Source organism: Heterocephalus glaber, unplaced genomic scaffold (assembly GCF_053883595.1).
Source record: "Heterocephalus glaber isolate CG9 unplaced genomic scaffold, H.glaber_assembly_v1.0 deba00001538, whole genome shotgun sequence".
Taxonomy (NCBI): domain Eukaryota; kingdom Metazoa; phylum Chordata; class Mammalia; order Rodentia; family Bathyergidae; genus Heterocephalus; species Heterocephalus glaber.
The window spans coordinates 25,795,548-25,820,562 of record NW_028258333.1 but is presented as its reverse complement, the minus strand read 5'-3'; the positions used below and the strand labels follow the sequence as shown (position 1 = coordinate 25,820,562).

The 25,015-nt window shown below is 41.0% G+C and overlaps 1 protein-coding gene across 13 annotated transcripts in view; it reads left to right on the top strand.

Moving 5' to 3' along the window:
* Nucleotides 1-2,016: 2,016 nt before the first annotated feature.
* Dab2 (DAB adaptor protein 2) overlaps nucleotides 2,017-25,015 on the top strand; it is a 54,592-nt gene continuing 31,593 nt past the window's right edge. For 4 of the 13 annotated variants that reach the window (XM_087189329.1, XM_087189330.1, XM_087189328.1 and 1 more), the window contains exon 1: nucleotides 2,032-2,405. Coding sequence is in view for 4 of the 13 variants with exons in the window: in XM_021261468.2 (XP_021117127.1) it covers nucleotides 2,562-2,612 (51 nt within the window). In the remaining 9 variants the exon portion in view is untranslated. Of the gene's footprint in view, nucleotides 2,406-2,471; nucleotides 2,613-12,583; nucleotides 12,710-25,015 lie in introns of those variants that run through there. The other 9 variants (XM_021261470.2, XM_021261469.2, XM_087189331.1 and 6 more) reach the window with 8 other exon arrangements.

The window sequence follows — 25,015 nt, the reverse complement described above, 5'->3', positions numbered from 1 at the left end:
GCCCGGGATAAAAAGAGTTAAATTTATTTTCATTCTTTTTTTTTTTACTTAGTGTGAGGAGGACATTGAATTACTGCCAGAAGCAATATCAGCACCCTAGAGATATAAAAATACACTTCAAACCAGAATTTTCTGCTGTCAAGTCTTAGGATTTCTGTGTAAAACAGAAGTGTCCGTTTTAAGCTGTGTGTGTGAGCCCACTGCTTACAAATACACTGTTTTCACCAAAGTCTCTTCTTCAAACTACAGCTCAGAACAGATGAAATCACTTTTTTCCTCTGGCTTTTGAGACAAATCCCTTCCATCTGATAGAGTACAACAAACATAATTTAACATTCTTTAGCAAGAGTTTTTGAATTTTAAAAAATAGGTGTGGGTGGGCACTGCTTTTTCTTCCTGAGGGGTGTGTGTTTGTGTGTGTGTGTGTGTGTGTGTGTGTTGTTTGTTTTATTTTGCTTTGTCTTTTTCTGTGCTAGTGATGGAACCCCAGGGCGTCTTTTGTTTTAGGCAGGAGCTCTACCACTGAGCTACACCCCTACCAGGGTGTACACTTTTGAGTTGAGAAAAATACTGCATATTGAGGTTGAAAGTGATCGATTTCTTTTGCACTGTCAAAGCCCCTATTTGTCTGAAATCAGTTACCCTTTTGGGTAACTATTGTCCTATTTGGCCTTTAAAAGGGAAACCATCTCTCTTGTAGATTTAGAAATAAAGTTAACTATGTCCTCAGTAGTAACAATTAAAATTCTCTGCCTAAAAGTTACACATACTTTCATAGTACTAAAATTTATATGCTTCTTGTCATTCACAAGAAGTCATTTTTTAAAAATAATAACAAATTACCTCAGAGCAATATTGAAAACTGTCAGCACCACTCTCTCAACTCCTGCACGCCCTGGTGAGGGGAGATGAACCCCGAAGCCGGAACAGCAAGGGGCAGGGGACTGTACTCCGCCCAGCCGTCCCTCCTCAGGCCTGGACTGCACACTGGCTGGTCTCAGCCTGACCTACTTGCAGGCGGGGACGCCACTCGCAGCAAGCTACCCCAAATTACACAGCGGGGCTGCAGTCCGGGATAGGCAAGGACCACAAAATACACCCTTGGTGTCCCTTAAGCCCAATTTGAACCCTCAGTTTCCAGCAATAAAAGACATATGCATTGTGTTACTTAGTCAATGAAATCAATAACCCCCTCCCATCCAAATCACCATTTGCCATTTTCATATTCAGCGCATTCTGCCTCATATCAAAAAAATATATATATTTTCAAAAGGAAGACAGACATAGCTTTCAGAAGAACAGTTGCATAATATTTACAAGCACCAGAGCTTCTACGGATGTTTTATGGTTGTTCTTGACTTTTAAGTATGAAGAAAATGTGAATTCCTAGGTTATAAATGTTCACTGAAATATGCTGTGCAGTCCCCTCTGTTGAGTAACATAAATATGTCAGTATTTTAAAAGACTTTATCTCTCACATTTCATTTTTTATGAGGAGGTAGAAAACACATTGGAAATTAGTGCAGGTTAAGTGGTATGTCTACATAGGGATGTAGATACAGTGTAATACGTAAGCCTCCTTCATATCAGATATATACTCAGTGTAGACAGAGGATACCGATTTGAAGATATTTTGTTTATACCGATTTCATAGCGAGAATGTTGTCTGCATATCTGTATATGCAAGATTAAATTTCCCACACAACTGCAGCGTGTTTTTCGTATGCACACAGATTTCCCTCCAATTTCAGTGCATGCACATCTGAGATGAAGGAGACAAGCCCACATTCAATTTTAGGAACAGCCGAGCCCTGGGAGCTGGGACCCACTGCCCTTGAGGAAAGTGAGTCGCAGAGACAGCTCTTTTTGTACTTCGAGGGCCCGGACGGGTTGGGGCGACTTCGCGAGCCACATCACTCAAAGCGGCTATCCAGGGAAGGATCTGTGAAATGCAGCCGGCAGATCCCACCCCTTTCCTCCAGTTTCCCTTTCCTGTCCTCATTTGCACCGGCCCCCGCCCGCCGCCGCCCCACGCCGGTCTGGTGCCGCTGGCGGCGCCCACGCCTGAGCCTGGGCCTCGGCCTCGCGCGGGTCCCTGCGATCGCCCCCAGCTGGCGGGGCGCGGCGGCCGGGTCCCGCGGTCCAGGAAAGAGTTAAGTTTGGGAGACTCGGCAGACACGTTGAGGGGGAGTCTCCGAGCCCGGGCAGCAAAAACATCCCGGCGCATTCCTGGGGAGTCCTCAGCTGCCAGCATCTGATTAGAACCATATCTCTCGCCGGGAGTGGCCGCGGCCCCGAGCTCCGGCCCGCGGCTATTTAAGCGGGGCCACCGCGTCGCTGCGCTGCAGCCCGGAGGCTCGGCGGGGCGGAAAGTCATGCTCGCCTCGCACCCGCGCTAGCAGCTCGTGAGTAGCTTTGCAATCCCTCTTTCCCTTGGCTCCATTTTTTTTTTTTTTTTTTTTTTTTTTGGTTTTTTCTTTGGCGAGCTCCTTTTCTCCCCCGCACCCCCACCCTTCACCGTGGACTTGGGTGCAGACCTTAGGCTGTGGGGAGTCTTAGAAATGAGGCGGTGCACTTGGGAGAACAGCGGGGTTGTGTCCTGCATCTGTGGGGTGAGTCCGCGGAATGCGTTTACCTTTTTTACCTCGGACTCCTGATGCCCATCTGTCACAGTGTGTGTGTGTGTGTGTGTGTGTGTAAAAGCCCCTTGGGGCAGCCCTGGTAAGGACTGGAGAGTGGCTGCTGGCCGCCTAATTAACTCTTTGAAGTGTTTATTTTTGTCCAATGACAAAGGCTGGGGACCTGGCTTGTGCCTAGGAGGACCCTTTTGCTGGTGACTGACAACATGTGGCATTAAAATGTGAACTTTGTCTTAGACTGGCATTCCTAAGAAAGTACCTGCCCAAGGGACTTAACGAAGTTTTAAATCCCAGAAGTGCTTGCTCGATTGCTGTAGATGGGTTGGAAAGATTAAGAATTTTAGAAAAGGGGGCAAAATGAATGGGTTAAAATCTTGGAGCCCCAGTCAACATAGCGGTTTTCATAGCATAGAGCTGACTGTGTTATTTGTTTCTGCTGTCTTTCCTTTTTAATTCTTAGCCTGGAATTCAGGTCCGAGGTCCGTTTCAGCGGGGAGCTGTTTGAGTCTAGGGGGAAATATAACTGGTTTAAAAACATGTAAAGAGTCTGGATGTTCTCTCCACCCCACTACCCCTCCACCTTTTCTTCTTTCTTTTAACTTGTGTTTGGAAGGAAGTGAGCCCTTCTGTGAAAGGAGAAGAGCAGAAACAAGCTTCCAGACACATGGAAAGACTTAGAAATTATAGAGGGGTGACTTCATGAATAGTAAATGTTGCTATTGCTCTATAAAGTGACTTAATGAAAAAATTTCTAGCCCTAATCAGGCAAAGCAGGAGAATAGAGGAGAAGGAGGTAAGACGTAGCTCATACAGAAGTAATTAATGGCAAAACAAGGCAGCAACAAAAAACGCCTTCAAGAGTTCTGATGGGGCTCCTGGAATGGCTTTGATGGGAAATGGAATTGATCTTTCTACTTTTTATTATTATTATTTTAGACAGGGTTTTCTTATGTAATTCAGGCTGGCCTCGAACTCAAGGCAGTCCTCCTGCCTCAGCCTCCTAAGTGCTGAGATTACAGGTATTCCCTGCCACTCCTGGCTGATCTTTCTTATAATATTGAGGTTAGTTGTCTGCCCCCCAAGCATCTGCTGGTTTCTGGAGAAGGAGGAACTAGTCGAGGGTGGAGCTGAACATCACCTCTACCACCTGTGTGCCCCTCTTCCACTTGATTAGACTGCCTTGCTCTGGGCCAGGTGCCTCACCCACCCCAGCTTCCCTCTCCCCTCAGGGAAAGCAGATAGGCCTGAAGGACACTATAGGCAAATTTATTGCTTCTCGATTTTGGGAGTGTTTGAGATTTGAGCTCTCTCTGAAGAATCTTTTGGGTGGAGTGCAGGGTGTCTGGAAGAAACAGTGCCACTCTTACTGTCGCCTGGAGAGCGCAGTGTGGCGAGTCTCTCAGAGAAGTTGCGAAGGGAGTCTAGTGGCCCTCAGTGTGCATTTCAGTGACACAGACTTCTTCCAAATTCTCCATCGGCTTTTGCCTATCAGTTTCTACTTCAGGCCGCCCGGATTCTTTCCCTTGTGAATAATTTCCTTGGTGAATAATTTTCCTCTTCTCTTCTTACCCTGAGACTTATCCCTTCTTATCCAATGACTGGCCTTGAAACCGATTTAGTAAACTACACCTTCTTACATTTCATTGTATGACCAGGAGTACATGGCAGAGAAATTCTTCCAACTTTGAGTTCTAGCACACGAGCACTTGGTATTCTGGTAACATTTGACACAACACTGGTGATTTTCACCTGAGGATGTAATTGAGAGAAGGAAGGCACAACGATTGTTAAAAACCTTGCCTTTCAATCCCCAATACCAAAAAAAAAAAAAAAACCTTGCCTGATTTGTGAAGACCAACACCCATACTTTCATACTATTTCATACTATTCATACAAAATCCATACTAATCATACTGTTAGAGACTTTATAAGCTTCTAGATTAAACTAAAACTCCAAATTCCTGTGCATTAGGCCTATTGGTTGAGAAGATTTCAGTTGCATTGTTAGGCTTGAGGGATATTGCTTTTAAGGCACCTGTTGGGATGAGAATGGTACGAGGACCTTTGGAAGCTGCTGACCGGCTGGTGAGGGTGATATTTATTGGCCTGCCCAACCATGCCTTAATTATCTGAAAATTGAGAGAACAGGAAAACATATGCTTTGCCCAGTGGCCCGTGGCCAGTAGGAGGCTTTGTGGAGATTTGAGCTTGGGTTGGAACATGAATTGCACTGTTTCATTTCTTAACTCTCTTCCTGTGTCCATAAGCCTGAGTTTTCTCCTACCAGTGGTTTGACTTGAATGGCTTCAAGGAAGGCCCATGTGTTTCTTTTCCTCAATACTTCAATTTAGAGATTTAGTTAATTACTTTTCTTAAAGACAAAGCTAAGGCGCTGAAACACATGGGAAGCCTACTGAAGACTGAGCTCTCCAGGGGTTCTGGCTGTCCTGAAGCTCCCCAGAACTCAAGTATCCGTCTCTGGAAGGTTTGCAGGGTAACTGGCCAGGGAGATTTAGGTAACTGTCTAAACACGTCAGGGTTCCTAGCCCTCAGACAGAGCCAGGATGGAGCCTAGATTGGCAATACAAAATACCTGAATAACAGGATGTGGTATTTTAAAATTCTCTCTGGCACTGCTATGTAATTCTAAAGTCCAAGTGGAGCCACTGAATTGCACAGAGGCTGGCCATAGTCACATCCAGATGTAACAGCTTTAACATCCGATGTGCACATTCAAGGGAAGCCTAGCTTATGGAAAGGTGTACTGATGGATTAATCACATGAGTTAGAAGAAAAGCAGGCTATTGTATCCCCTCTTGGAGCTAAAAAAAAAACCAGTCAAATTCCTGATGTGGGAACAAAGGATGCCGAGTGTGGACACAAAGGGCGACTAGCATCTCTTCTAAAAGCTGCACTGGTGGGGAGCAATTGAAAGCTTGAGTTCTGAGGTACTGTTCATTAGGTACAAATCAAATCTACACGATTGCTGGTAAAATGACCTTGGGCACACTGCATAGCCTCTCTGTACTGAGGTGTTCTTATCTGGGGAAGAGCAGTAGTACCTACCCTGAGGTTGTTAGGAAAGAAGTTAATCTAACATGCTTAAAATACTGTATTCCTTCTGATTTAGAAACGTGTTTGTTTCTGCCCCCTTGAACCACTAAATTATGTATCTTTGTAAAAATTGAAGGCAAAAGGAGATTTTTCTCATCAAAATTGATTGCCACCCACTTACCTGAAAAATGTTAATCATTCAAGCACTTAATATTAACAAAGCTGAGATGTTTACTTGTTTTCACGCTAGAACAGCCTGGGAGTTACTCTGTGTTCTGGACCTGGTTGCCTGCTGTTTGGTTTGGTCAAAATGACCTCTGGTCATATTTAAGTCTTCTGCACACTCTCTCAGACTCCCTACAGAGAAAGAGCAATCCTTCCTCCTGAAGTCAGCATTCTAGTGGAGAAAGCAGGACAGGAGGGACCACCTGAGCGAAACTGAGTGACTAGCCTAGAAATGCAAACTCTTCTCAGTGCACGCAGGGGCCCATACTATCCTTGCCCTCAAAGCTGGGCAGCCCGCCATGACTACTCCCCTTCCCGCATCCTTCTCCCCTGGAAGGAAACCTGCCTCTCCATGGCAAGCAGAATCTCAACAGATTGCTTCCTGGTCTAAAAATGAATGTTACTAAGTGAAGTACAATCTCTTCTCTACTTAACAACACCCTCTCTCCATCCCTCAAACTTATTTTAATCCCAGTTCTTAACTAATATTTGTTAGCTCTTACTTCATGTAGATAACAGAATATGAGGGCTTATAAAATTTCATAAACGTAAAAGTTACTGCCTCAATTTAGCAGGCTGGCAATTTTTCTGTACTGTCATAACTTATACAGTCTAGCTAGAGGCAAGTGACCTTTAGCTGATGTAAGCTGGTAAGAATTCAGAGTAAATGGGGCAGGCTGAGTGACTGCTAAGTTGTAGGGAAGTTACCGGGTAGCAGAAGAACAGCTATCACTTGTATCTTCAGGTAACCACAAAGGAAAGAGAGGGGGATAAAAATAGGAAGTAAAAATTATAGAAAGTTGGGTTTAAAATGTTGTTCAATGGTTGGAGATGTAGCTCAATGATAGAGCACGTGCCTAGCATGCCTAAGGCCCTGGGTTCGGACCCCAGCCCTGCAAAACCAATCCATCAATCAGTCAGTCAATCAGTTTCTTTAACCTGGAAGAAATTTGGCTGATAGATATGTGGTTTAATGTTTTCTTTAGGTAAAAGGCTACTCAGTTCTTCTCTAGCCATATGATGCAAAGTGTTACTCCGAAACAGCCTTAGACTTATGTGACAGATGAAATGCCATACGTAAGTTCACAAGCAAATGAACCAACTCAGTTCCTCAAGACGGGATGCTTCTTAGTTCATTGGTGTGTATTTCACAGTTACAGAGCACTCATCTAGGAGGGTGGTTTTCATTGTGGTCTCCATTCCCAGCTCCGGTGAACCAAACTCCAGCAAGAGGATTCTCCATGGAATCCAAGAGTAACTTTTTAAATTGTTTTATGATTCAGTTTTTCAGTGGAAAGAATAACAAAGTGTTTTAATCCCTACAGACGTAGAAATAATAAAGCAACTGCATTTAAATACAGTTCAGTTTAATGGAATCTTAGGATGCAGAAAGATGAACCAGCAGAGATTTGGGACATTCTTCCCAGGATCCCAAGTAGGGCTTTCTTGATCCTAGGAAAACCAGTATACTCTTACTTTTATCTTATCACCTCACTTCTAAATCCTTTCTCCTCTGCAGAGTTTTTAAAGAGTTATAATTAATCTCCATTTATCAGGAGACTGTCCTAGCTTCTTTTATTTATTTTTAATCCTAGCTTCTTTTTAAAAAGACTCCAATAAACTCAGTCATTATCCTTGAACCAGATGGTTTTCTCTGACCCATAAAACATTTTGTGCTGTTTTCATGCCATCTCCAGAAGTGTAGAGGAAGGCCTCTCCATGAATGAACCGATTGCACTTCATTTTTACGGAGTTTTATGTCTTAGGAAGCACTGTACCATTCTCCCATGCGACTTTCACTTTAAATGACTTGTGCTGGGAAAGATAGTTCCATTTTTTGCTCCAGTCTGATCAGTAGCTAGCAGGTTGGCCAAGATCATATCATTAAGTGATAGGACCAGGATTCAAACATGAGTCCATCTGATTCGAATCTTGGTGTTTATCTGAATATTTAGTAAGTATGTATATGTGAAGTATGGTGCTGGGTTGGCAGTAGAAAAGTATCCCAGTGAGTAGAAATAAAAAAGAAAGTCTCCAAATGAGGCAAAGCATGTAGAATCTAGAGCTAAGCAGACCTGCACTCCAAAGCTCTGACATTTCTCAGACTTGCTACTCAGTGCTGCTGACCTTTAGCTGCCACACCTGCTTTGCATAGCAGCCCCAAGGACTGGTGTTACACAGAGTGGTGTTCAGCAGAGATCACACCTCAGACTGAAAAATAGAAGGGTGTGATCCAGAAGTTGCAAATTGGAACTCTGGCTTGGGGAAGACAGCATTGCTTCGTGGTTAAGAGGTTGGCTTCTGAACTACAAAATAACTGTGTCTCCGAGCCAGCTTCATAGTAGAAGACGAGATATGTAACATCTGAGTCTCATTCTCTCCACTAGTCCAAGGATTTGCCTCAAAGTCAAAATTAAAGGAAAAGCAAAACTTCCTCAGAACAGCTGCCACTTCAGACATGTACTGTTCTAGAACTACATTTCACCCTGCAGTGACTAAGATAAGCTGATATTTAGAAAATGCCCTTGTTCTTATTGTTAGTTACTAGAATGGAAATTAGATGAACTTTTCTTTATATATTGAAACGAGATGAGTCCACAGGAGGATGTGACAGTGCTTTAGAAGCCAGTAGAGATGTACGAGGTACTACTTTAAGCTGGAGGACAGTTGAGTTCTTTTCAGGGTTAGAGTTAATGTTTCCCCAAATACTGGAAAGTGAAGAATAACCCCTTCCTTGTGTCCAGTGGACACAGCTGCCTTCCCTGTTCTAAATACTTTATCCAAGTGACCTCACTTATTTTTCATATTTTAAGCATCCTATTAGAAGACCAAGATCTGTTCTAATATTCTATAGGATGTAATTCAGATGCTAAAGTACTATGGGACACCCGTTAGTAGAATGAGTATCAGTAGAAATAAGGAGATATCAGGAGCCGATACAGAGCAGAAATAATTACATGTGAGCAGAAATAAGCAAGTGTGTTGGAATGTAGGTCAGAGAGTTGGCATAGTTGTACGAAGAACACTGACCCGATTTGGATTTGGGGTGCAGTGTTAATGCGTTATGGAGGCATATCGCCCTCCAGGTTAGATCAGAAGTCACGGTGTCCATGGATGTCAGGTGCTCAAACATCTATCTGTGCTTTCAAGGAAATTCTCAGTTGTGCTTTAACTATATCAGCCTGGAGTTTATTGGTATAATTGTTATAAATGCTATTTTTTGGTTGCTCCCCCTTTCCCTCTAAAATTTAGCATCTTAAATGCAACCCCATTTTTGGTTTGTTGGTTGGTTGGGGCTTTTGTTGTTGTTTGTTTTATTTTGTTTTTTGAGACAGGGTCTCTGTAGTTCAGGCTAGCCTTGAATTCATTTGGATTCTCCTTTCCTCCCAAGTGCTGGGATACAGGCGTGTGCCACCACGCTCAGCATAATTCCATTTTTGAAGTAGAAAACAAATATAATGCTGATAGACCAAGTCTGTCTTCAGTAGTTGGTTGATAATAAGGAGGTTCAATGTTGATTTCTGCCTAGGCCATTTTAACTATAGGTAAGGCTCCTTAGAGAACATACATATAGCTTGAATTGAAAAAGTAACTAATGTCCACGGAGCCTTCTGAAGGATATCTTAAAGCAGAACTACTTGCTTAACTGATGACTTATTGGAGGGGGGTTCTGATTTAGCTAGCAGTCTACAGTTCCCAGTGGCTAAAAATTGGTTGAATTGAAAATTGTTTGCAGGTATTTACCTTACACCAGCCAGTGGACAGCACATGTCAGTTACTGACTACAAGAAAGCTAGACCAAAGGACAACTACTCAACTAACATACGATTTTATTGTAACTAAATGGTACAGAGTTACATGGGTCCACAGGAAGAAAAAGTCACTCAATGTGAGGATGAAAATGGCCTTTAAGGGGACAGTAGGAGTCAGGTAAGCAAGGCAGAATGAGAAAATGCACAGTAGAAAGAAGTGCAGAAGCAAGCCACACAGGTGGGCAGAGGCAGGGTATGCCAGGGAGTGTTGGCTTGGCTGTGACCAGGAGTACACGAGTGGAAGAGAAAAAAGCATGTCATCATTTTGAAAAAAGAGAAGAGTCTTAAGGTTGAGTCTAGACTAAGCAATTTAAATTTCTAAAATAAGGGCTGGGTTCAGTTCCCAGTAGTGCCCCCAAAAATCAGCAAAAGAAAGAAAATGTTTGCCTAACCTAGTATTAAGGAATGCAAGAGAAGTGTGTTTTACTTTTATTTTTTATTTTTATTCTTTGAGACAGAGAGTGTCTTTATGCAGTTTGGGCTGGCCTTGAACTCACCATGTAGCATAGGCTGGCCTCGTGATCTGCCTCAGCCTTCCACCTCAGCCTCCCGAGTGCACCACCACACCCAGCAGAAAATAGCATTACCTTTAATGTTTTTAAATGCACTGCTCTTTACCCAATAGTGTAGAGTTTAGAGAAGCAGGGCAAATAATTCCCTGATCTCAAAAGTTTCATTGAGTTGAGGAAAGTGTTCTACATGATCAGAAGGCAACATGGTCCATGTGGGAAAATGGTATAGCTGGTAAAAGGCCCCTTGAGACTGTACAGTTTAAGTGGACTTCAAGGGAGTTAGCATAAATAGAGGCAGTCAGTGTCATAGGCTAGTGTGTCCATGGCTCTGTTCAGAGGAAACGGAGGCAGTCAGCCTCCTACAGAGCAGGGAGCTGTGTATGTGTATATTCTGTAGCCTGATTGGAAGGGCTTCGAATCTGAGCTCAAGTATGAATGCAGAAATTGAACCCTGATACCCGATTAACAAAATCAGGAAGGCTAGGAGGCTGATAGGGAGGGAACATGTGCAAAATTCATTCATAAAGGAAGTTCGAGTATAACTAGAACCTCTTATGCTTTTGATTCTCACTGAAACCTTTTTGAGAGGATGGAAGGAAGAATTAATTCCATATATTTTAATGGATGATGAAGTACCTATGATACATGTGTAGAGAAGATCAAAGTATGCTGTAACATGAGTCAGCTAAGCACGAAAGACAAATGTTACAAGATGGTGTAGCTTTTAGGGGAAAGGGAATCGGGAGTAGTTAGAAAGCCTGGTTGGAGAGAGATGCTGGAACTCAGAAAAAAAGTAAGGATCCGGGTGTGGTGATCCATGCTTCTAATCTCAGTACTTTGGGAAACTGAGGCAGGAGAACTGCAAATTCAAGTCCCACTTGGAAAATTTAGTAAAACTCCACCTCAAGATTTACAAAAATCAAAAGGTATGAGGATATAGCTCAGTGCAAAGGCCTTAGGTTCAATTCCTAGTACCACAGGAAAAAAAAGTGGTGAGAAGGAAGAAAAGTATGAAAATAAAAGGAAATTATAAAAAAAAGAGGGTCAAAATTTGCCAGATTCAGTGGACATGTGAACAATCTAGGATTAAATCTTGTCTTCACACAAAACTGTAGACTATTACAGATCTTTTAGGCATATCCATGCCCAAAATAAATTCTGTAAGTCTGTTTCCAGTTAGTGTATAGCGATGCTAACATTTAGCTTTCTCTTTCTTTCTTTTCTTTTATTCATTTTTCTTTTTGCAGTGCTAGGGAATGAACTTGGGGTCTCACGCCTTCTAACTAAATGTTCTACCACTGAGCTATGTCCTCGGACCCCAATACTCAGCTTTCTACTCAAAACTTTCATAGAAATAACAGATGTGACCACAACCTGTTTTAGAAGCTGGACTCTTTAGTCGTCAAGTAGCCCAAATTTGCAGGGTTTATTGTTGCTGTTAAGGGGCGGAGGAGGCTGACTTGGCAAAGTGCTACCTAGTGTTCCCTTGCTAATGCTCTTACAACTAGGTAGTGCTTTTCAACCAAAGCCAGCCATGAGGCTCCTGGTTACATTTTCATAATGAATCTGAAGTTCAGAAGTTCGACCTAACCTGGTCTGAAACTGATTCTTGTGTATTCTTAGAGGATCTAGTAAATGACAGGGCATAAAACATGTTTGGTTCTAGCATATGGACAGGCTCATCGCTTCTGAGTTGTTTGCACTTCTGCAGTGGCAAACTGAACCCTAAATGAGCACAGGAGTTCCTCCTGCTATTTATGAAGGTAGTGTTAATTCTGAAGTTTGGATTGATTGATTGATTGGTTGGTTGATTGATTGCAATACTGGGGATTGAACCCAAGGCCTCCCCTATGCAAGGTAAGAGCTCTACCACAAAGCTACATCCCCAGCCCTTTTTTAAAACTTTTATTTTGAGACAGTATGGCACTGTTGCCGGGACTGGCCTTGAATTTGGGACCTCTTGCCTCAATTACCACCCCTCCTCCCACCCCACCCCATAGCTGGGATTACAGGTAGGCACCACCAAGCTTTGGATTTTAAGATAACTTTATAGGAAGTATCGTTGCTACTCCTTAATTCACTGATGTGTTACACAGATCTTCCCTTCCCCTGGCACTGTACAAAGATGTTCCTCTGGAGGGCAATGTAGGCACAGGAGCCTCACAAACATTAAATATGAATAGCCCCATCTAATTCATGTTTGAAGTATATATCATAATTTTAAGGCTATTGAAGAGAATTATCAGCTCTTAGAACAAAAACATCTTTTCACGGTTGCTATCAGTAAGAAATAAATTATTTTTAATTTAATTTTATTTTATCTTTTGGTTGTTTGACACAGGCTCTCATTACGTAGTCCAGGCTGGCCTTGAACTCACAGTAATCCTCCTGCCTCAGCCTCCTGAGTGCTGCTATTACAGACGTATGCCACCAATCCTGGCTAGCAATTTATTTAGAATTTCTTGAGGTAACATTAATTTTTCTTTCTTTTACAAAACATTATTGATGGCAATGAACTTTTTATACCCTCAGCAGAAATATTTCCTCCAAAACCCTAGCCACTCCAGAACAGCGACCATGCCTACTTTGTCACTGTATGCAACATCATAGAGCCTTTTGGCACATAGTATGTGTTCTGTGAACAGTCACCACCTCGTGACCAGGTAGATGAGCAGCTCAAGCCACTCTCATTTACATCATGAATTTAAACTTATTATATAGTGAGCAAAAGTGGAAACTTCAGTCTGCCTTATCATGTGTTGATATAACTAAAACAGTTCTAACCCCCATTCCTTTTTAAACTTTCAGTCTATTTATAATGAGAAATAGCTATATGTTCTTCTAGTTTATATCTGCTCGGGGCCTGAGAAAGGAAGACAAGCTGTTACTGAAGTTCTCCAGGTGGTGTGGTCTTTCTGCATCGCTGGCTTGAGTTGGACCAGTGGAGTAGCCCTCCTCATTGTGCTGATGTCTGTCTGACCCAGTGGATGGAATCACTGGCTAATAATAATTGCAGTGAATAACTTTCAACTTGATATTTCATCTACAGACAACTTTTTACTCTTTCTGTTTCTGCATTTAAAAGTGCGTACCAGGGGCCAGGGATGTAGCCCAGCGGCACTGTACCTGCCTGGCAAGCACAAGGTCCTGAGTTCGATTCCCAGTACCCAAAAAATGAACTCACTAAAAGTGCCTACCAAACTGTTTATTAAGCACTAATAAACATTGAGAAAACAGATGGAACTTTTGGCTCTGGGCTAAATAATTAATCACTTTAACTTACCATAATTTCTGCCCAGCTTGTGCAGCTGTATGTTATAATTTTCCTGTGATATCCATTAAGCTTTTTCAAAATGCTGACATTCAGTTGCAGTTCACTAGCATCTGCACAGCCCTCAGTGTGGCCGAGTATCTCAGGCTGAAAACCAGCCATGGGCCAGACCCTCCTCGTCTTCAAAATCCTAGCATCAAAGAGCTTTCTAAAAATCTAGTTGTCATTTGATGCCAACCTTATTGTTGAATTTTTAATTTATCAAAAGCTTTTCCCAACAGCTTTGGAGAGGTAATTATCAGTTAGCGATGTCTGAGATGCTGCTGTGGAAGGCTTTGGGCAGTGCTGTTTGTCTTTCAGAAGACGTGTGGCACGATTTTTCTAGACTTTCAATGCTTATGACAAATGTATTTATCAAGGGGAAAATGCTGTAGATATTCTACTTCAAATAAGAAACTATAATGATTTGACTATTTTAGTGAATAGCCTCCTTTAACTTGAAAATATAATTTTAATTATGAAAACTTTCATGAAACTGACATTAGGGAAGTCCTTCTTTTAAAGTTGATCTTACGATGAAGGTTGTAAGACATAAATAGCCTTTGAATTTATTAAAAGCCATCTGCAGGACACTTTATTTGAAGTTTGAGGGTCACTGTGCATCACAGCTTGTCAAGAAAGGACAGCCTTGAATCTGACATTTGAGATTGTCAGACCTTAACCTTTCAGTTAAAAGCCTTTGTTTCGAGATTTGCCAAGTATTTAAATAAAAGAAACCGAGTGTTGAATCACTCAAAGTGGCAAGTCCATGCAACTATCATACTACAAAGCCATCTGACCCTTCAATCCCTCCCTGTGCTCAGATTTGTCTGAGCACCCAAGCGCCACACCATCCCTCAAAACCTCAAAGTCTCCCAGCACTGGAGAGATGATTTCTAATTCCACTCCCCCATCCAGCTTCCCCATCTTTCAACCTTTCCCTAGCGCAGCCCAGCACCAGCCCTCGGTCCTTGCCAAGCTTCATTACTATGAATTGCTCCTCTCCAAACAGATTTTCTGGCCACTAATATTCCACCTGGATTGGAAGAACTAGCTTGCTTCTTTCTTCTGCTTGTATTGTTCCATGGCAAAAAGGTTAAAGCACAGGCATTAGATGTGTGTGACTTTCAGAAGGTTGCTGAACTCCTGTGTTTCTGCTTCTTCTCCAGTCAAATAAGGATGGAACTGTATTATCTTCCCCAGAGAATTAAATGAGAGAGTCTTAACATCACAACTGGCATAAAGTAAACATTAACAAGCTTAACTTTAAAAAATCTATTCCTTTTGTGTTCCTAAGGAAACTGCCCAGCCATCCCCGATGCTGCCATCCCAAATTACCTTACTGTGCTCTTTTTCTCCCAAAAGCATTCATCATCTTCTGCAGGCGTGTAATGCGTTTCCTTCTTTCTCCCTGCTAGAGTGTAAACCCCAAAAGTCTTGCTTATGGATGGAACCCAAGCCCCAGAAGAATGCCTGGCACATAATAGGGATGCAGGTTGATTATATGAATTAACTTGCTTGTACAGAACACAGGCATTCAGGGGAAAACTTTGTTTCCAGTCTAAATTATAATGACTTTGAGTAGGGATCAGTCCTTGAGTAGGGATCAGTCCCATGTACTCTGAACAACAAAAAAAGAAGACTATATATGAAGACCTTTGTAATTTTTTGAGAGCCGCAGCCTCAGAAAAAAATCTAAACTAGCTATCACTTACTATTTGCATGGTCAGACTGGCAAGGCACTGTGTGAGATAGAAAACAAGGCTTCAGAGTTAAAATGGATGTCATTTGTTCCTCCCCACACCCCACTTTTTTTGAGACAGGGTCTCACTTTGTAATTCAGGCTGGCCCTGAGCTCACTATGTAGCCCAGGCAATCCTCCTGCCTCAGCCTCCCGAGTGTTGGGATTACAGGCATGTGCCACCATGCCCAATGTGTTGTTTGTTTGCCTTTTAAAGGAATTTCTGCAAAATGGAATTTAGGATAGGGTCTCATCACTGGAGAGACTGAGTCTGAGAAAGAAACTTAATTCTTACCCATGTCTGATAATTACCCTAAAAGTAGAGCTTTGCTTGGTTTTGAGAGAGCAAGCAAACCTTTTAGTGTTCTTTCATGTTTCTCCTTGGAACTGTTTACATGTTTCTACAGTACATTAGTTAAAGAAGCCATTGCTAGTTAAAAACCATTGCAACTGTAAACATTTTCCTAATTTCAAATTTTGCTGCACTATGTTTCTAGGGAGTGTGGAAGAGCTTGATCACTACTTGAGGATTTGTCTTAACCTCCTTGTTTATAATACTGAGTCTTTTTAATAAAGATTGGATTAGGAACTTAATAGTGGCATTCAAAGAAGACTTGTCTTTGCATAGGGCTATAGAGTTCAGCTAAGGAAACAAATGATCTAATCACATTCTTTGATGCTAAATGTGCCTACATATCAGGAACAGAAAATAGCAGATGCCACCATAGAATAAATCTGCCTAAAGCTTCAAGAAACAAGTCAAGTTACCTTTCTTTAATGGCTAAATAGGAATCCTAAAGACAGGCTACAAATGGAGCTCCCATCTAAGCACTTAATGTCCATCCCGTGTTTTCCTTACGTTTAAGTGTCATTTGCTTGACAGGTACAGGATCTTGCAACAGGTCATTAGTGGTTCAGAGAAAAGAAAAGACTCCTTTAAAGGAGCATAGGAAGGTAATAAAATGTCTCGCTTAAATATACATTTTATACTTCACTTATAGTGACTCGCCAATGTTGATATTCCTGTGTAGTCTAACTGGAAGCTTTTTTTGTAGTTCCGTATAAACAAAAACATCTCATAGAAGGCCAAGAGGTCTCACTTGAAGCCTAACAAAGTGTATTAAATGGGGGAAACCATTCCTATTCATTCATCTTGAGCTAGACCTACATACCAGAGTGGCACCCACAACTGGTCATCTTGAAAAGGCAGGGAAGCCTGGTAAGAACAGTGTGAACTAAGCAGGCCTGGAAAAGGATGAAGTCTCTTCCTGTCTGCTTGCTCTGAGAAGGCATCTCAGTGGCAGGTCAGATTTTTACATCAATCTTTTGCCCTAAAGTCAAGACTTGGCCATTTAAGTAATGTGGGTGAGTCTGAGTGCCAGGCAGGTTTATACTTAGCAACTTAGTAGAAAGAACGATTTCTTGCCAATACTATGGTAATAACTTGTCAGTTACCTGTGTTAGAGTCACTCTAAAACACGGCAGCTGGAGATGATTTTGAATACAACGTTTTAAAAGACACAGACATATGTCATGTAAATGAGTCTTTATAGTCTAGAAACCCAGAAAAACTAAATTCTCTTAGTGTATAAATTTATCATTTCAAATAATTTAAGCCTTTGGGAAGTAGAAATTTATTTGATGCCTCATGATTTGATATCTTGTTTGGTTAGCGCATGTAAAATATCCAAAGTGAATTACCAGCCTAGCAATCTAAAGTTCATAAGAAACAGCATAATCATGAAATCAACCAATAACCAAGGCTGGCAGGGGTGTGGGGAAAGAGGAACCCTGCTCCACTGCTGGTGGGAGTATAGACTGGTGCAACCACTGTGGAAATCAGTATGGAGATAGCTCAAAGAACTAGGACTGGAAGTCCCATTTGACCCCACTATTCCACTGCTGGGGATCTTCCCCAAAGAATTAAAAGAATCATACCACAGTGATATATGTGCACCCATGTTCATAGCAGCGCAGTTTGTAATAGCTAAAACTTGGAAACAGCCCAAATGCCCATCAACTGGAGACTGGATAAAGAAAATGTGGTTTTTTTATAAAATGGAGTACTACTCAGCCATAAAAAATGAGAAATTAGAGACATTTATAGCTAAGTGGATGCACATTGAGGTGATACTCTTAAGTGAAATAAATAGGGCACACGTGTAAATACCAAATAGTTTCTCTGGTGTGAGAAACTGAAAGTGTAAATAAGGACTAAATGTATAATAGGTAATGTGAAATAGGAAGAAAAGGGGCAAAGGGGAAGGAAGTGGGAGGGCTAGGGGAAAGGATAGAAGGGAATGGGATTAATATGAGAAAATGGAAAAATAGGAACAAAATCTCTGTAAATAGGGAGGAATGGAGGGGTTGAAGGGAGGGCTGGGCAAGGGTGAAAAAATAAGAACCAAGAGAGACTATGTAAAGGTGCAAATTTCCAATGATGAATGTCATTCTATTGTATACCTAAAATGTACCAATGATTAGAATGAATAATCGATAATGCAAAATAGGAAGAAAAGGTCCAAAGGGGTAGGGGTAGTGGGAGGGGCAGGGGAGAGGAAAGAAGGGAAAGGAAAAATGATGAGAAATGGAAAAAATGGAAATAAAGTCTTTGTAAATAGGGAAGGGTGGAGGGCGTGAAGGGAGGGCTAGGAATGGGGAAAAAATAAGAACCAAGATGCATTATGTAAAGGTACAATTCCCAATGAGAAATGTAATTGTGTTGTATACCTACAATGTACCAATAAAAGAATTTAATACACAAAAAAAAAAAGAAACAGCATAATGCATGGTTTGTACTTCATATTAATATAAGGCAAGACATTAATTACCTCAATCTCATAGACTGATTTCTAGATCACAAGTAAAAAGAATATTATGTTGGGTGGTGAGGGGAAGAAAACTAGTATTTTTCAAGGTTCCTTAAGGTAATTCCTTAACGCCATCTCAGAAACTTACCTTAAAAAACAGAAAAACACAAGGCAGGCATGATGGCTCATGTCTGTAATCCCAGCACTTAGGAGACTGAGGCAAGAGGATTGCTATGAGTTTGAGACCAGCCTGGGCTGCATAGTGAGTTCAAGGCCAGCCTGAACTACATAAAAGAAAAAAGAAAATACAGTAAATGAAATAAATATTTGAGACATGAGCCTTTGAGATTGTTGTTTAATGATACAATACGGATAGTTCTCTCAGATATCTTATTTGTATGCAGCTAGTACAATTTTTTTACCTCCCTTCCACTAGCCCTGTAATAATTATGATGCTGGTAGGGATTACTTAACAACTCAATGGAATGTGTGTATTAGAAAACATTCAAAGTCACTCACTAAATGCTGGAATAAATTTTTTTGAAACCTGTATAGATTAAGGCAATACTTGAGGTCTTTACTATGTTGTTAGACTATTGTAACCAAGAAATAAGACCAGGGAGCTGTATATTCATTTCGTGGGCAATCTTAGTTCTCTGAAACACTGTCTTCTGTTTCACTTGTGGAGGTCACTTAAATGACTTGCCAGGGGTACAGAGATTGACTTCCCCGAAGACTGTTTTAGAGTAGGAGCATGGTTAAGTATTCAGAATCACGCCAGGTGACTCTGTCCTGAAATCTGTCTTACAGGGAGAGTTCTTTGAATCCCCTTTCCAGACCTGGCCATGGGAAATGTCTGCCAGCCTGGGTCACTTCGTGCTCACTCTCCAGGAGAGCCTTAGCATTTGCCTTTCCTTCTTTTCCTTTCTCTCTTTCTTTCTTTTCAATAACCATAAGCACAGTTTCAAGGCAGATAGATCAGCCATTTCCAGAATTTGTTTGAATCTTATGCTCTAAATTTTTAAGACTGGGCTAGTAATAACATCACCTCAAGAAGCAACATAAGGGCCTGGGATTTAGCTTAGTGGTTCCGCTGCCTGCCTTGCAGGTGCAATGTCCCGAGTTCGATCACCTGTACCCAAAAAAAGAAAAAAGAAGAAGCAACGTAAGTTGTGTTATTATTATTAATTATTTAAGGGTATCTTATCTGTTAACCAATCTAGTTTGGTCAAGAACCAAGAAGTAAGCAAATGGACCTAATATTCTTTTTTGTTCTGACCTTACATTCTGAAAACTTCCTAACCTGCAGGATGCCAGCACATTGGCACTGGGAAGAGACAGGGCTGTTTATCAGGTTTCTGGTTCTCTATAAACTTGAAATTGGACAGATAAATAGAAAGTCTTTTGTCATTTTTATCAATTATTTTTATTTTATTCTTAATATTTATTGAGATGGAGGTATCACTATATTACCCAGGCTGGTCTTGAACTTCTGGGCTCAAGGGATCCTTCTGTCTCAGGTTCCCAAGTAGCTGGGACTATAGACATGAACCATCATGTCTGACTCCCTTTTATATTTTTTGTTTCTTTGTTTTTTGGTGTTTTGAGACAGGGTCTCGTTGTGTAGTTCATACTGGCCTTGAACTCACTGTGTAGCCTAGGGTTGCCTTGAACTCAAGGCTGTCCTCCTGCCTCTGGCTCCTGAGTCCTGGGATCACAGGTATGTGCCACCAAGCTCAGCTCCTTTTTCTTTTTCTTTTCTTTTTTTAAATTTTTCAGACAGGACCTCACTCTGTAGTTAAGGCTGGCCTTGAACTCACTATGTAGCCCAGGCTGGCCTGGAATGCAAAGCAATCCTCCTGCCTCAGTCTCCCAAGCGCTGGGATTACCTGGGTGCACCACCATGCCTGACTCCTTTTTACTATTTTTAAATGACTAATTTTTCCTTTTTCTTACTTGAAAGCAACCAAGTCTGTTGTAAGGAAAATCAGCTCAAGCGATAATTGATTTATTGAGGGGACAAAATAACAGTAAACAGTAAATGGTCTTTTAAAAAAGTTATTATTAACCATTGGTGTTAATAGAGCCACAGGTATTCTTGGAGATGAAGCCTGAATGCCCTGTTGGCTAAAAAATCTTGCCCAACTAGAATAGATTGTATCACACATGGAAATGTGAGCCAATGATAAGTTTCTCACGGAAGATTAGTAATGTCAGCCCTAAGGGTAAACTGAGCACCAAAACAAAGGGCATATTCTACCAAAAATGCCACCTAGAACCTATTCAAGACATATGGGAGGGAAATAATTTACTGATCTTGTGTTAGTCTATATAAGATTTTTTTCAGGATTTTGTCCTATATGCAGAAGTGTAACAAAACGGAAGTTCCACCTGTCTGCATATAATCACTGCGTACACCCAGCTTGCCTGCATTCTGCTGAGGTTAAAGGCAGCTGGATTCCCCTTTATTTAAACTTTTCAAAGCTCAGTATGGCTCTGAAACATGAGTTACAGAAAGGTACAGAAATACTCCAGTGGTGGCTTTTGAGGATTATATAAATGTGAGGCTCTGCCTGGAAAGAGAAACCACATCGGAATTTTATATAATTCAACCAGGCTATTAAAGAAGTAACCAAATATCAGGCAATATTTCTTGCATTGGTTTTTGAAAGAGGAAAAGTTTAAGATTACCTGCCTGCTTTTAAAGTGCCCTGGTGTGTTATATATCATAAAATAATTCCATGAGTGTAGGTGGCTTTTCATTTATAATGTAACATTTACAACATGGATGCTGCTAAATAACATACTTCATTTAGCCCGTGTTACATAACATAGACTTTCAGGGTGGCTACCTTAATGGTACTGGAGTAGAAAATGGAATGTATTTAACAGTTCAGATTTACCGAAGTTGTAGGAGAAGTCACAGAGGAATGAATGGATAGATTTCAACTATTTCAGTGGGTGAATAAATGATTGTTTTCCAAGGTCTACATGCTAGATCTGCTGCACACTATGAGGGCTTCTTCCGGATGACTTCACATGGGAATGAGAAGACACGCTTGAATATTCTGTGAAAGTTAAAAATAATAATAATAATAATAATAATAATAATAAATATTCTATGAAACTGCTAAGATTCTTATATATGACTTCACTTAAGAACTAGTTGTGAACTAGGGAAAAGGAGTTAGTTTTGATAGAAGTATCTATCCTAACTTAGAAAGGATAGCCAGACAAACAATAAAAAACTCATTGGGAATTTGTATACCTGGCAAAGATATGGTGGGGTTGGTTAGATAAGGTATAAATAGTATCCGTGCATTTACTCAGGAATCCAATGGTTCTGTGACTAAGCCTTTTTCTTTCACCTGATTCATTGGCTCTTTGAATGCCTTTTCCTGTAAGAATCAAGCGCAATAACCATTCTACATTTAGAAGCCAAGTAGAAAGTAAAACTCACGTGTTCACTGTGTTTTTGTAACTCTTAGATATTGGTTCTCCCCTTGTCACTGCCCCAAAGGCCCTGCAATAGAAATATTCTAGGAACTTATGTGGCAGTAGTTATATACATTTTTAAATCTTGAAAACTCTAAAATTGTTTATATAATTTATTCATTCTTTTTAGAACACTTTCTTCCCACTGGATTTAGGATTAGAGGGAAACAGTATGAAGCATAGTGTTCTACTTCACTATCTAATGATAGAAAATAAAGTTCTTCTAAATTCAAATTTTAGAATTGCTTTATTCATTGCACCCATTTAAGTTACCTACTCACTTTTTAAAATTGTTCTTCTGTGTGCTTTTTCTTAAACTTTCGGGTTACTGTTACTTTAAAACTATAAATATGGACCCCACGGGAGCCCTCTTCCATCAATACTGTGACACTGTCTCTAGCCTTATCAACAGCTGCCCAGTGCTGCCAAGCTGCTACTTGAGCTTGGTGGCTTTTAGTCTCCAAGAAGGTACTCAGGTGACTGAGGCAGGTGCAGGAGGGCTTAGCAGAGCGCCTTTGCATCCCCAAGGGCCCTCTAGCAGCTCTTCCAGTACCACCCATCTGCCCCGGTACTCAGTACCCAAAGTGCTGACGTATTTTCTCTTTGGTTAGTTCTGAACCCTAACCTTGGAGCTCAGACCTTTAGTCTAGACGGCTCACCTTCTACCCTTTGGGAACTTGCCACCCTCATTCCCTAAGCCTCACCCCATCAGACACCTCAATCCATTGGCCATTTTCCAGAAAACCTTCAGCTCACTATACAAACTTGCTTGTCAGGTTCTTGCCACCTTTGCACTTTCAAGCCCAAAGCATATGAGGAAGGGCAGCCTTTGTTAAACCCTTTTCAATCCCCCCAAAGCCATATTATCCTTTTCCCTAGAATAATGGGTTTTTAATAGATTTTCCTCTGAATCACTCATGGCTCATCTCTTATGAGACTTGGTATCTGCCTAAATAGAAAGAGAAGCAAGCCGGGTATAGTGACACACACCTGTGATCCTAACACTCAGGAGGCTGAGGCAGGAGGATCGTCTTGAGTTCGAGGCCAGCCCAGGGAAAATAGTGAGCTCCAGGCCAGCCTGAATTACATAGTGAGTAACCAAAATGATCAAATGCCAATGTCAGCAGTGTACAGCGATGACAAAAATGTGATTTTTGAGCCTCTGTACTTCCTATGAATGGAAGTTCCAATGTCATTTCCTTCTCCCTATAGAAGTGAGTTAAGGAGAAAGTTAGATTCTTGTTTTCCTATTCTGTTCAGTATAAAGTACAGAAGATCCCACTTAAGAAATGGGATGCAACAAAAATTTCTTCTCCCACAACGATTGGGTGGGATATTGTTATAGGTGAGCTGGGTCTGTTTTTCTGATGAGATTTGGCATGTTCAGGGTGGTATAGCTATGAGCTGGGACTATTTTCTAATAACAATAGATCCATCCTAAAGCTTCCTATGTCTATACTTACAAAAATTCCACATGTTCAGAAGACCATAGGAGGGTTCCAACATTATCTTCTTTTTAGGATCATTTCTCTTTCCATATATGTGCTTCTTCATACAAGCATATTAACTTGTGCTGGGCTCTGCCAAGAGGGTAGCATGTACTATGGTTAAGGAGACTGAATTTTCTACTTTTTCCCATGAGAGTGGAACAAAATATGAGATCTAATGTATCATTGTGCTGAAATAAGTGAGTAAAAATATGATTGTAAAACTGATCATTAACTTAACAACTTTAGTCCAACTTGTGAACATTTTTCAGATACTTCCCATGAATTGATTGGTATTGTCCAGTCTAGAAAATGGGCCCTAATGGAGGTGCATGAAGCTCTTTTTACAATTTAATATGTCTTGAACACTCATGATGATGGCTGTTCCTTAATCCCTAATATAAGGTGTTCCTAAGGAAAAGTTATTTCTTAAAACAAAATGGCTGGATGTGGGTAGATAGAAGAGGTAATAATGAGTAAAGAAAACTGAAAGTTGCCAACTTCAGAACTCAGACTTCCTGTCATGCTTTAAAAAAAGAAGGAAGAGGAAACACAGCAAATAGTAGAGAGTGTAATGAAATAAATTTAAATTCTTTGATCTGTGAGCTGTGTGTCAGATTTTACCAAAGCAGCCAAATAAGTAGGGCAGTTTCTCTAAGTATGACTCCTGCTACATAAGCAAAAAAGATTTGGTGACAATGTATAATTAGACCATGTAAAAAATCCCTTTTCTGTTTTGGTTCAGAAAACATCAATGAAATGCTATGTTCAAATGACTCTGTTAAGCTCTCTTCCTGTTTTTTGTCTGCTGTAAAAACTAGATGTAGGGCACACTTTTTTTTTTTCTTGTGATACTGGGATCAAACCCAGGGCCTTGTGCATGATAGATGAGAACTCTCCCATAGAGTTACTCCCCCAGCACTGGAGGGCACTCCCAGTTCAGTCTCCATGGGTTTAAAAATAATTTTTAAAAGTAACACATATTATATCAAGGAATAGGGCAATAGAGTCCCATTCTAGGATCTAGACCTTTCCTGATACCTACGCTTTCCCAACCAACTATTTAATAAGCAGACAAATCATACACTCTTTCTTGTCTTCAGTTTCTTAATCTTCTTTAAAAATTTATTTTATTTATTTACTGTGCTGGAGATCAAACCCAGGTTCTAAGTTCCACACCACTGAACTATATCCCCAGCCCTTTTAATCTTTATAATGAAAGATGTGACCAGGTTATTCCCTAGATTTCTTCCAGCTCAGTAGTCTAGCCCAGTCGGTATTATTTCTTTGAGGCAAAAAAAAGGTTGTTTATACTATGATTAACCGTCACACCTAGCAGTACATTGGAATCATTTGGGAATCTCTACAGATGCTAGAATCTCTTCTCTCAGCAATTCTGATATAACTGGCCTATGTATGACATGGACTGCAGTGTTTGAAGAGCGCCTCACTAAAAGTTCCTTGGGTGATCTTCTCTTTAAAATATCAGTGGCGATGAGGTAGAGACATGGATTTGACTTAAAAGCCATTAGAAAAGTCTTCACTGGGCAGTAACTTGGAGGAGATGCTGTTCCCAAAGTCCCATCCCTATCAGAAGCTACTTCTGTAGGCTTTGAAACCAGAACTGGGTGGGAAGTGGGTCTCAATTTGGCAAACCCTTTCACTTTTTCACCGGGGCTTTACTAACTAAAGTCCTACTTTCCATCGTAGGTACTACTTACGATCCATTTGCTTATTGTTCTGTCTTGTTCTAAAAGTGTTTAAACACCTGCTATAGAAAAACAGTGTTGGGTGCCATGTAATACTGTGCAACACACAGCCTCCAGGAAGCCCAGCTTGCAATACCACAGAACTATGGCTCCCATGAAGCCAGCTTTGGTTCAACAGTTGCCATTTGTTAAGCACTTTCTATGCTAGGCACATTTTTCTG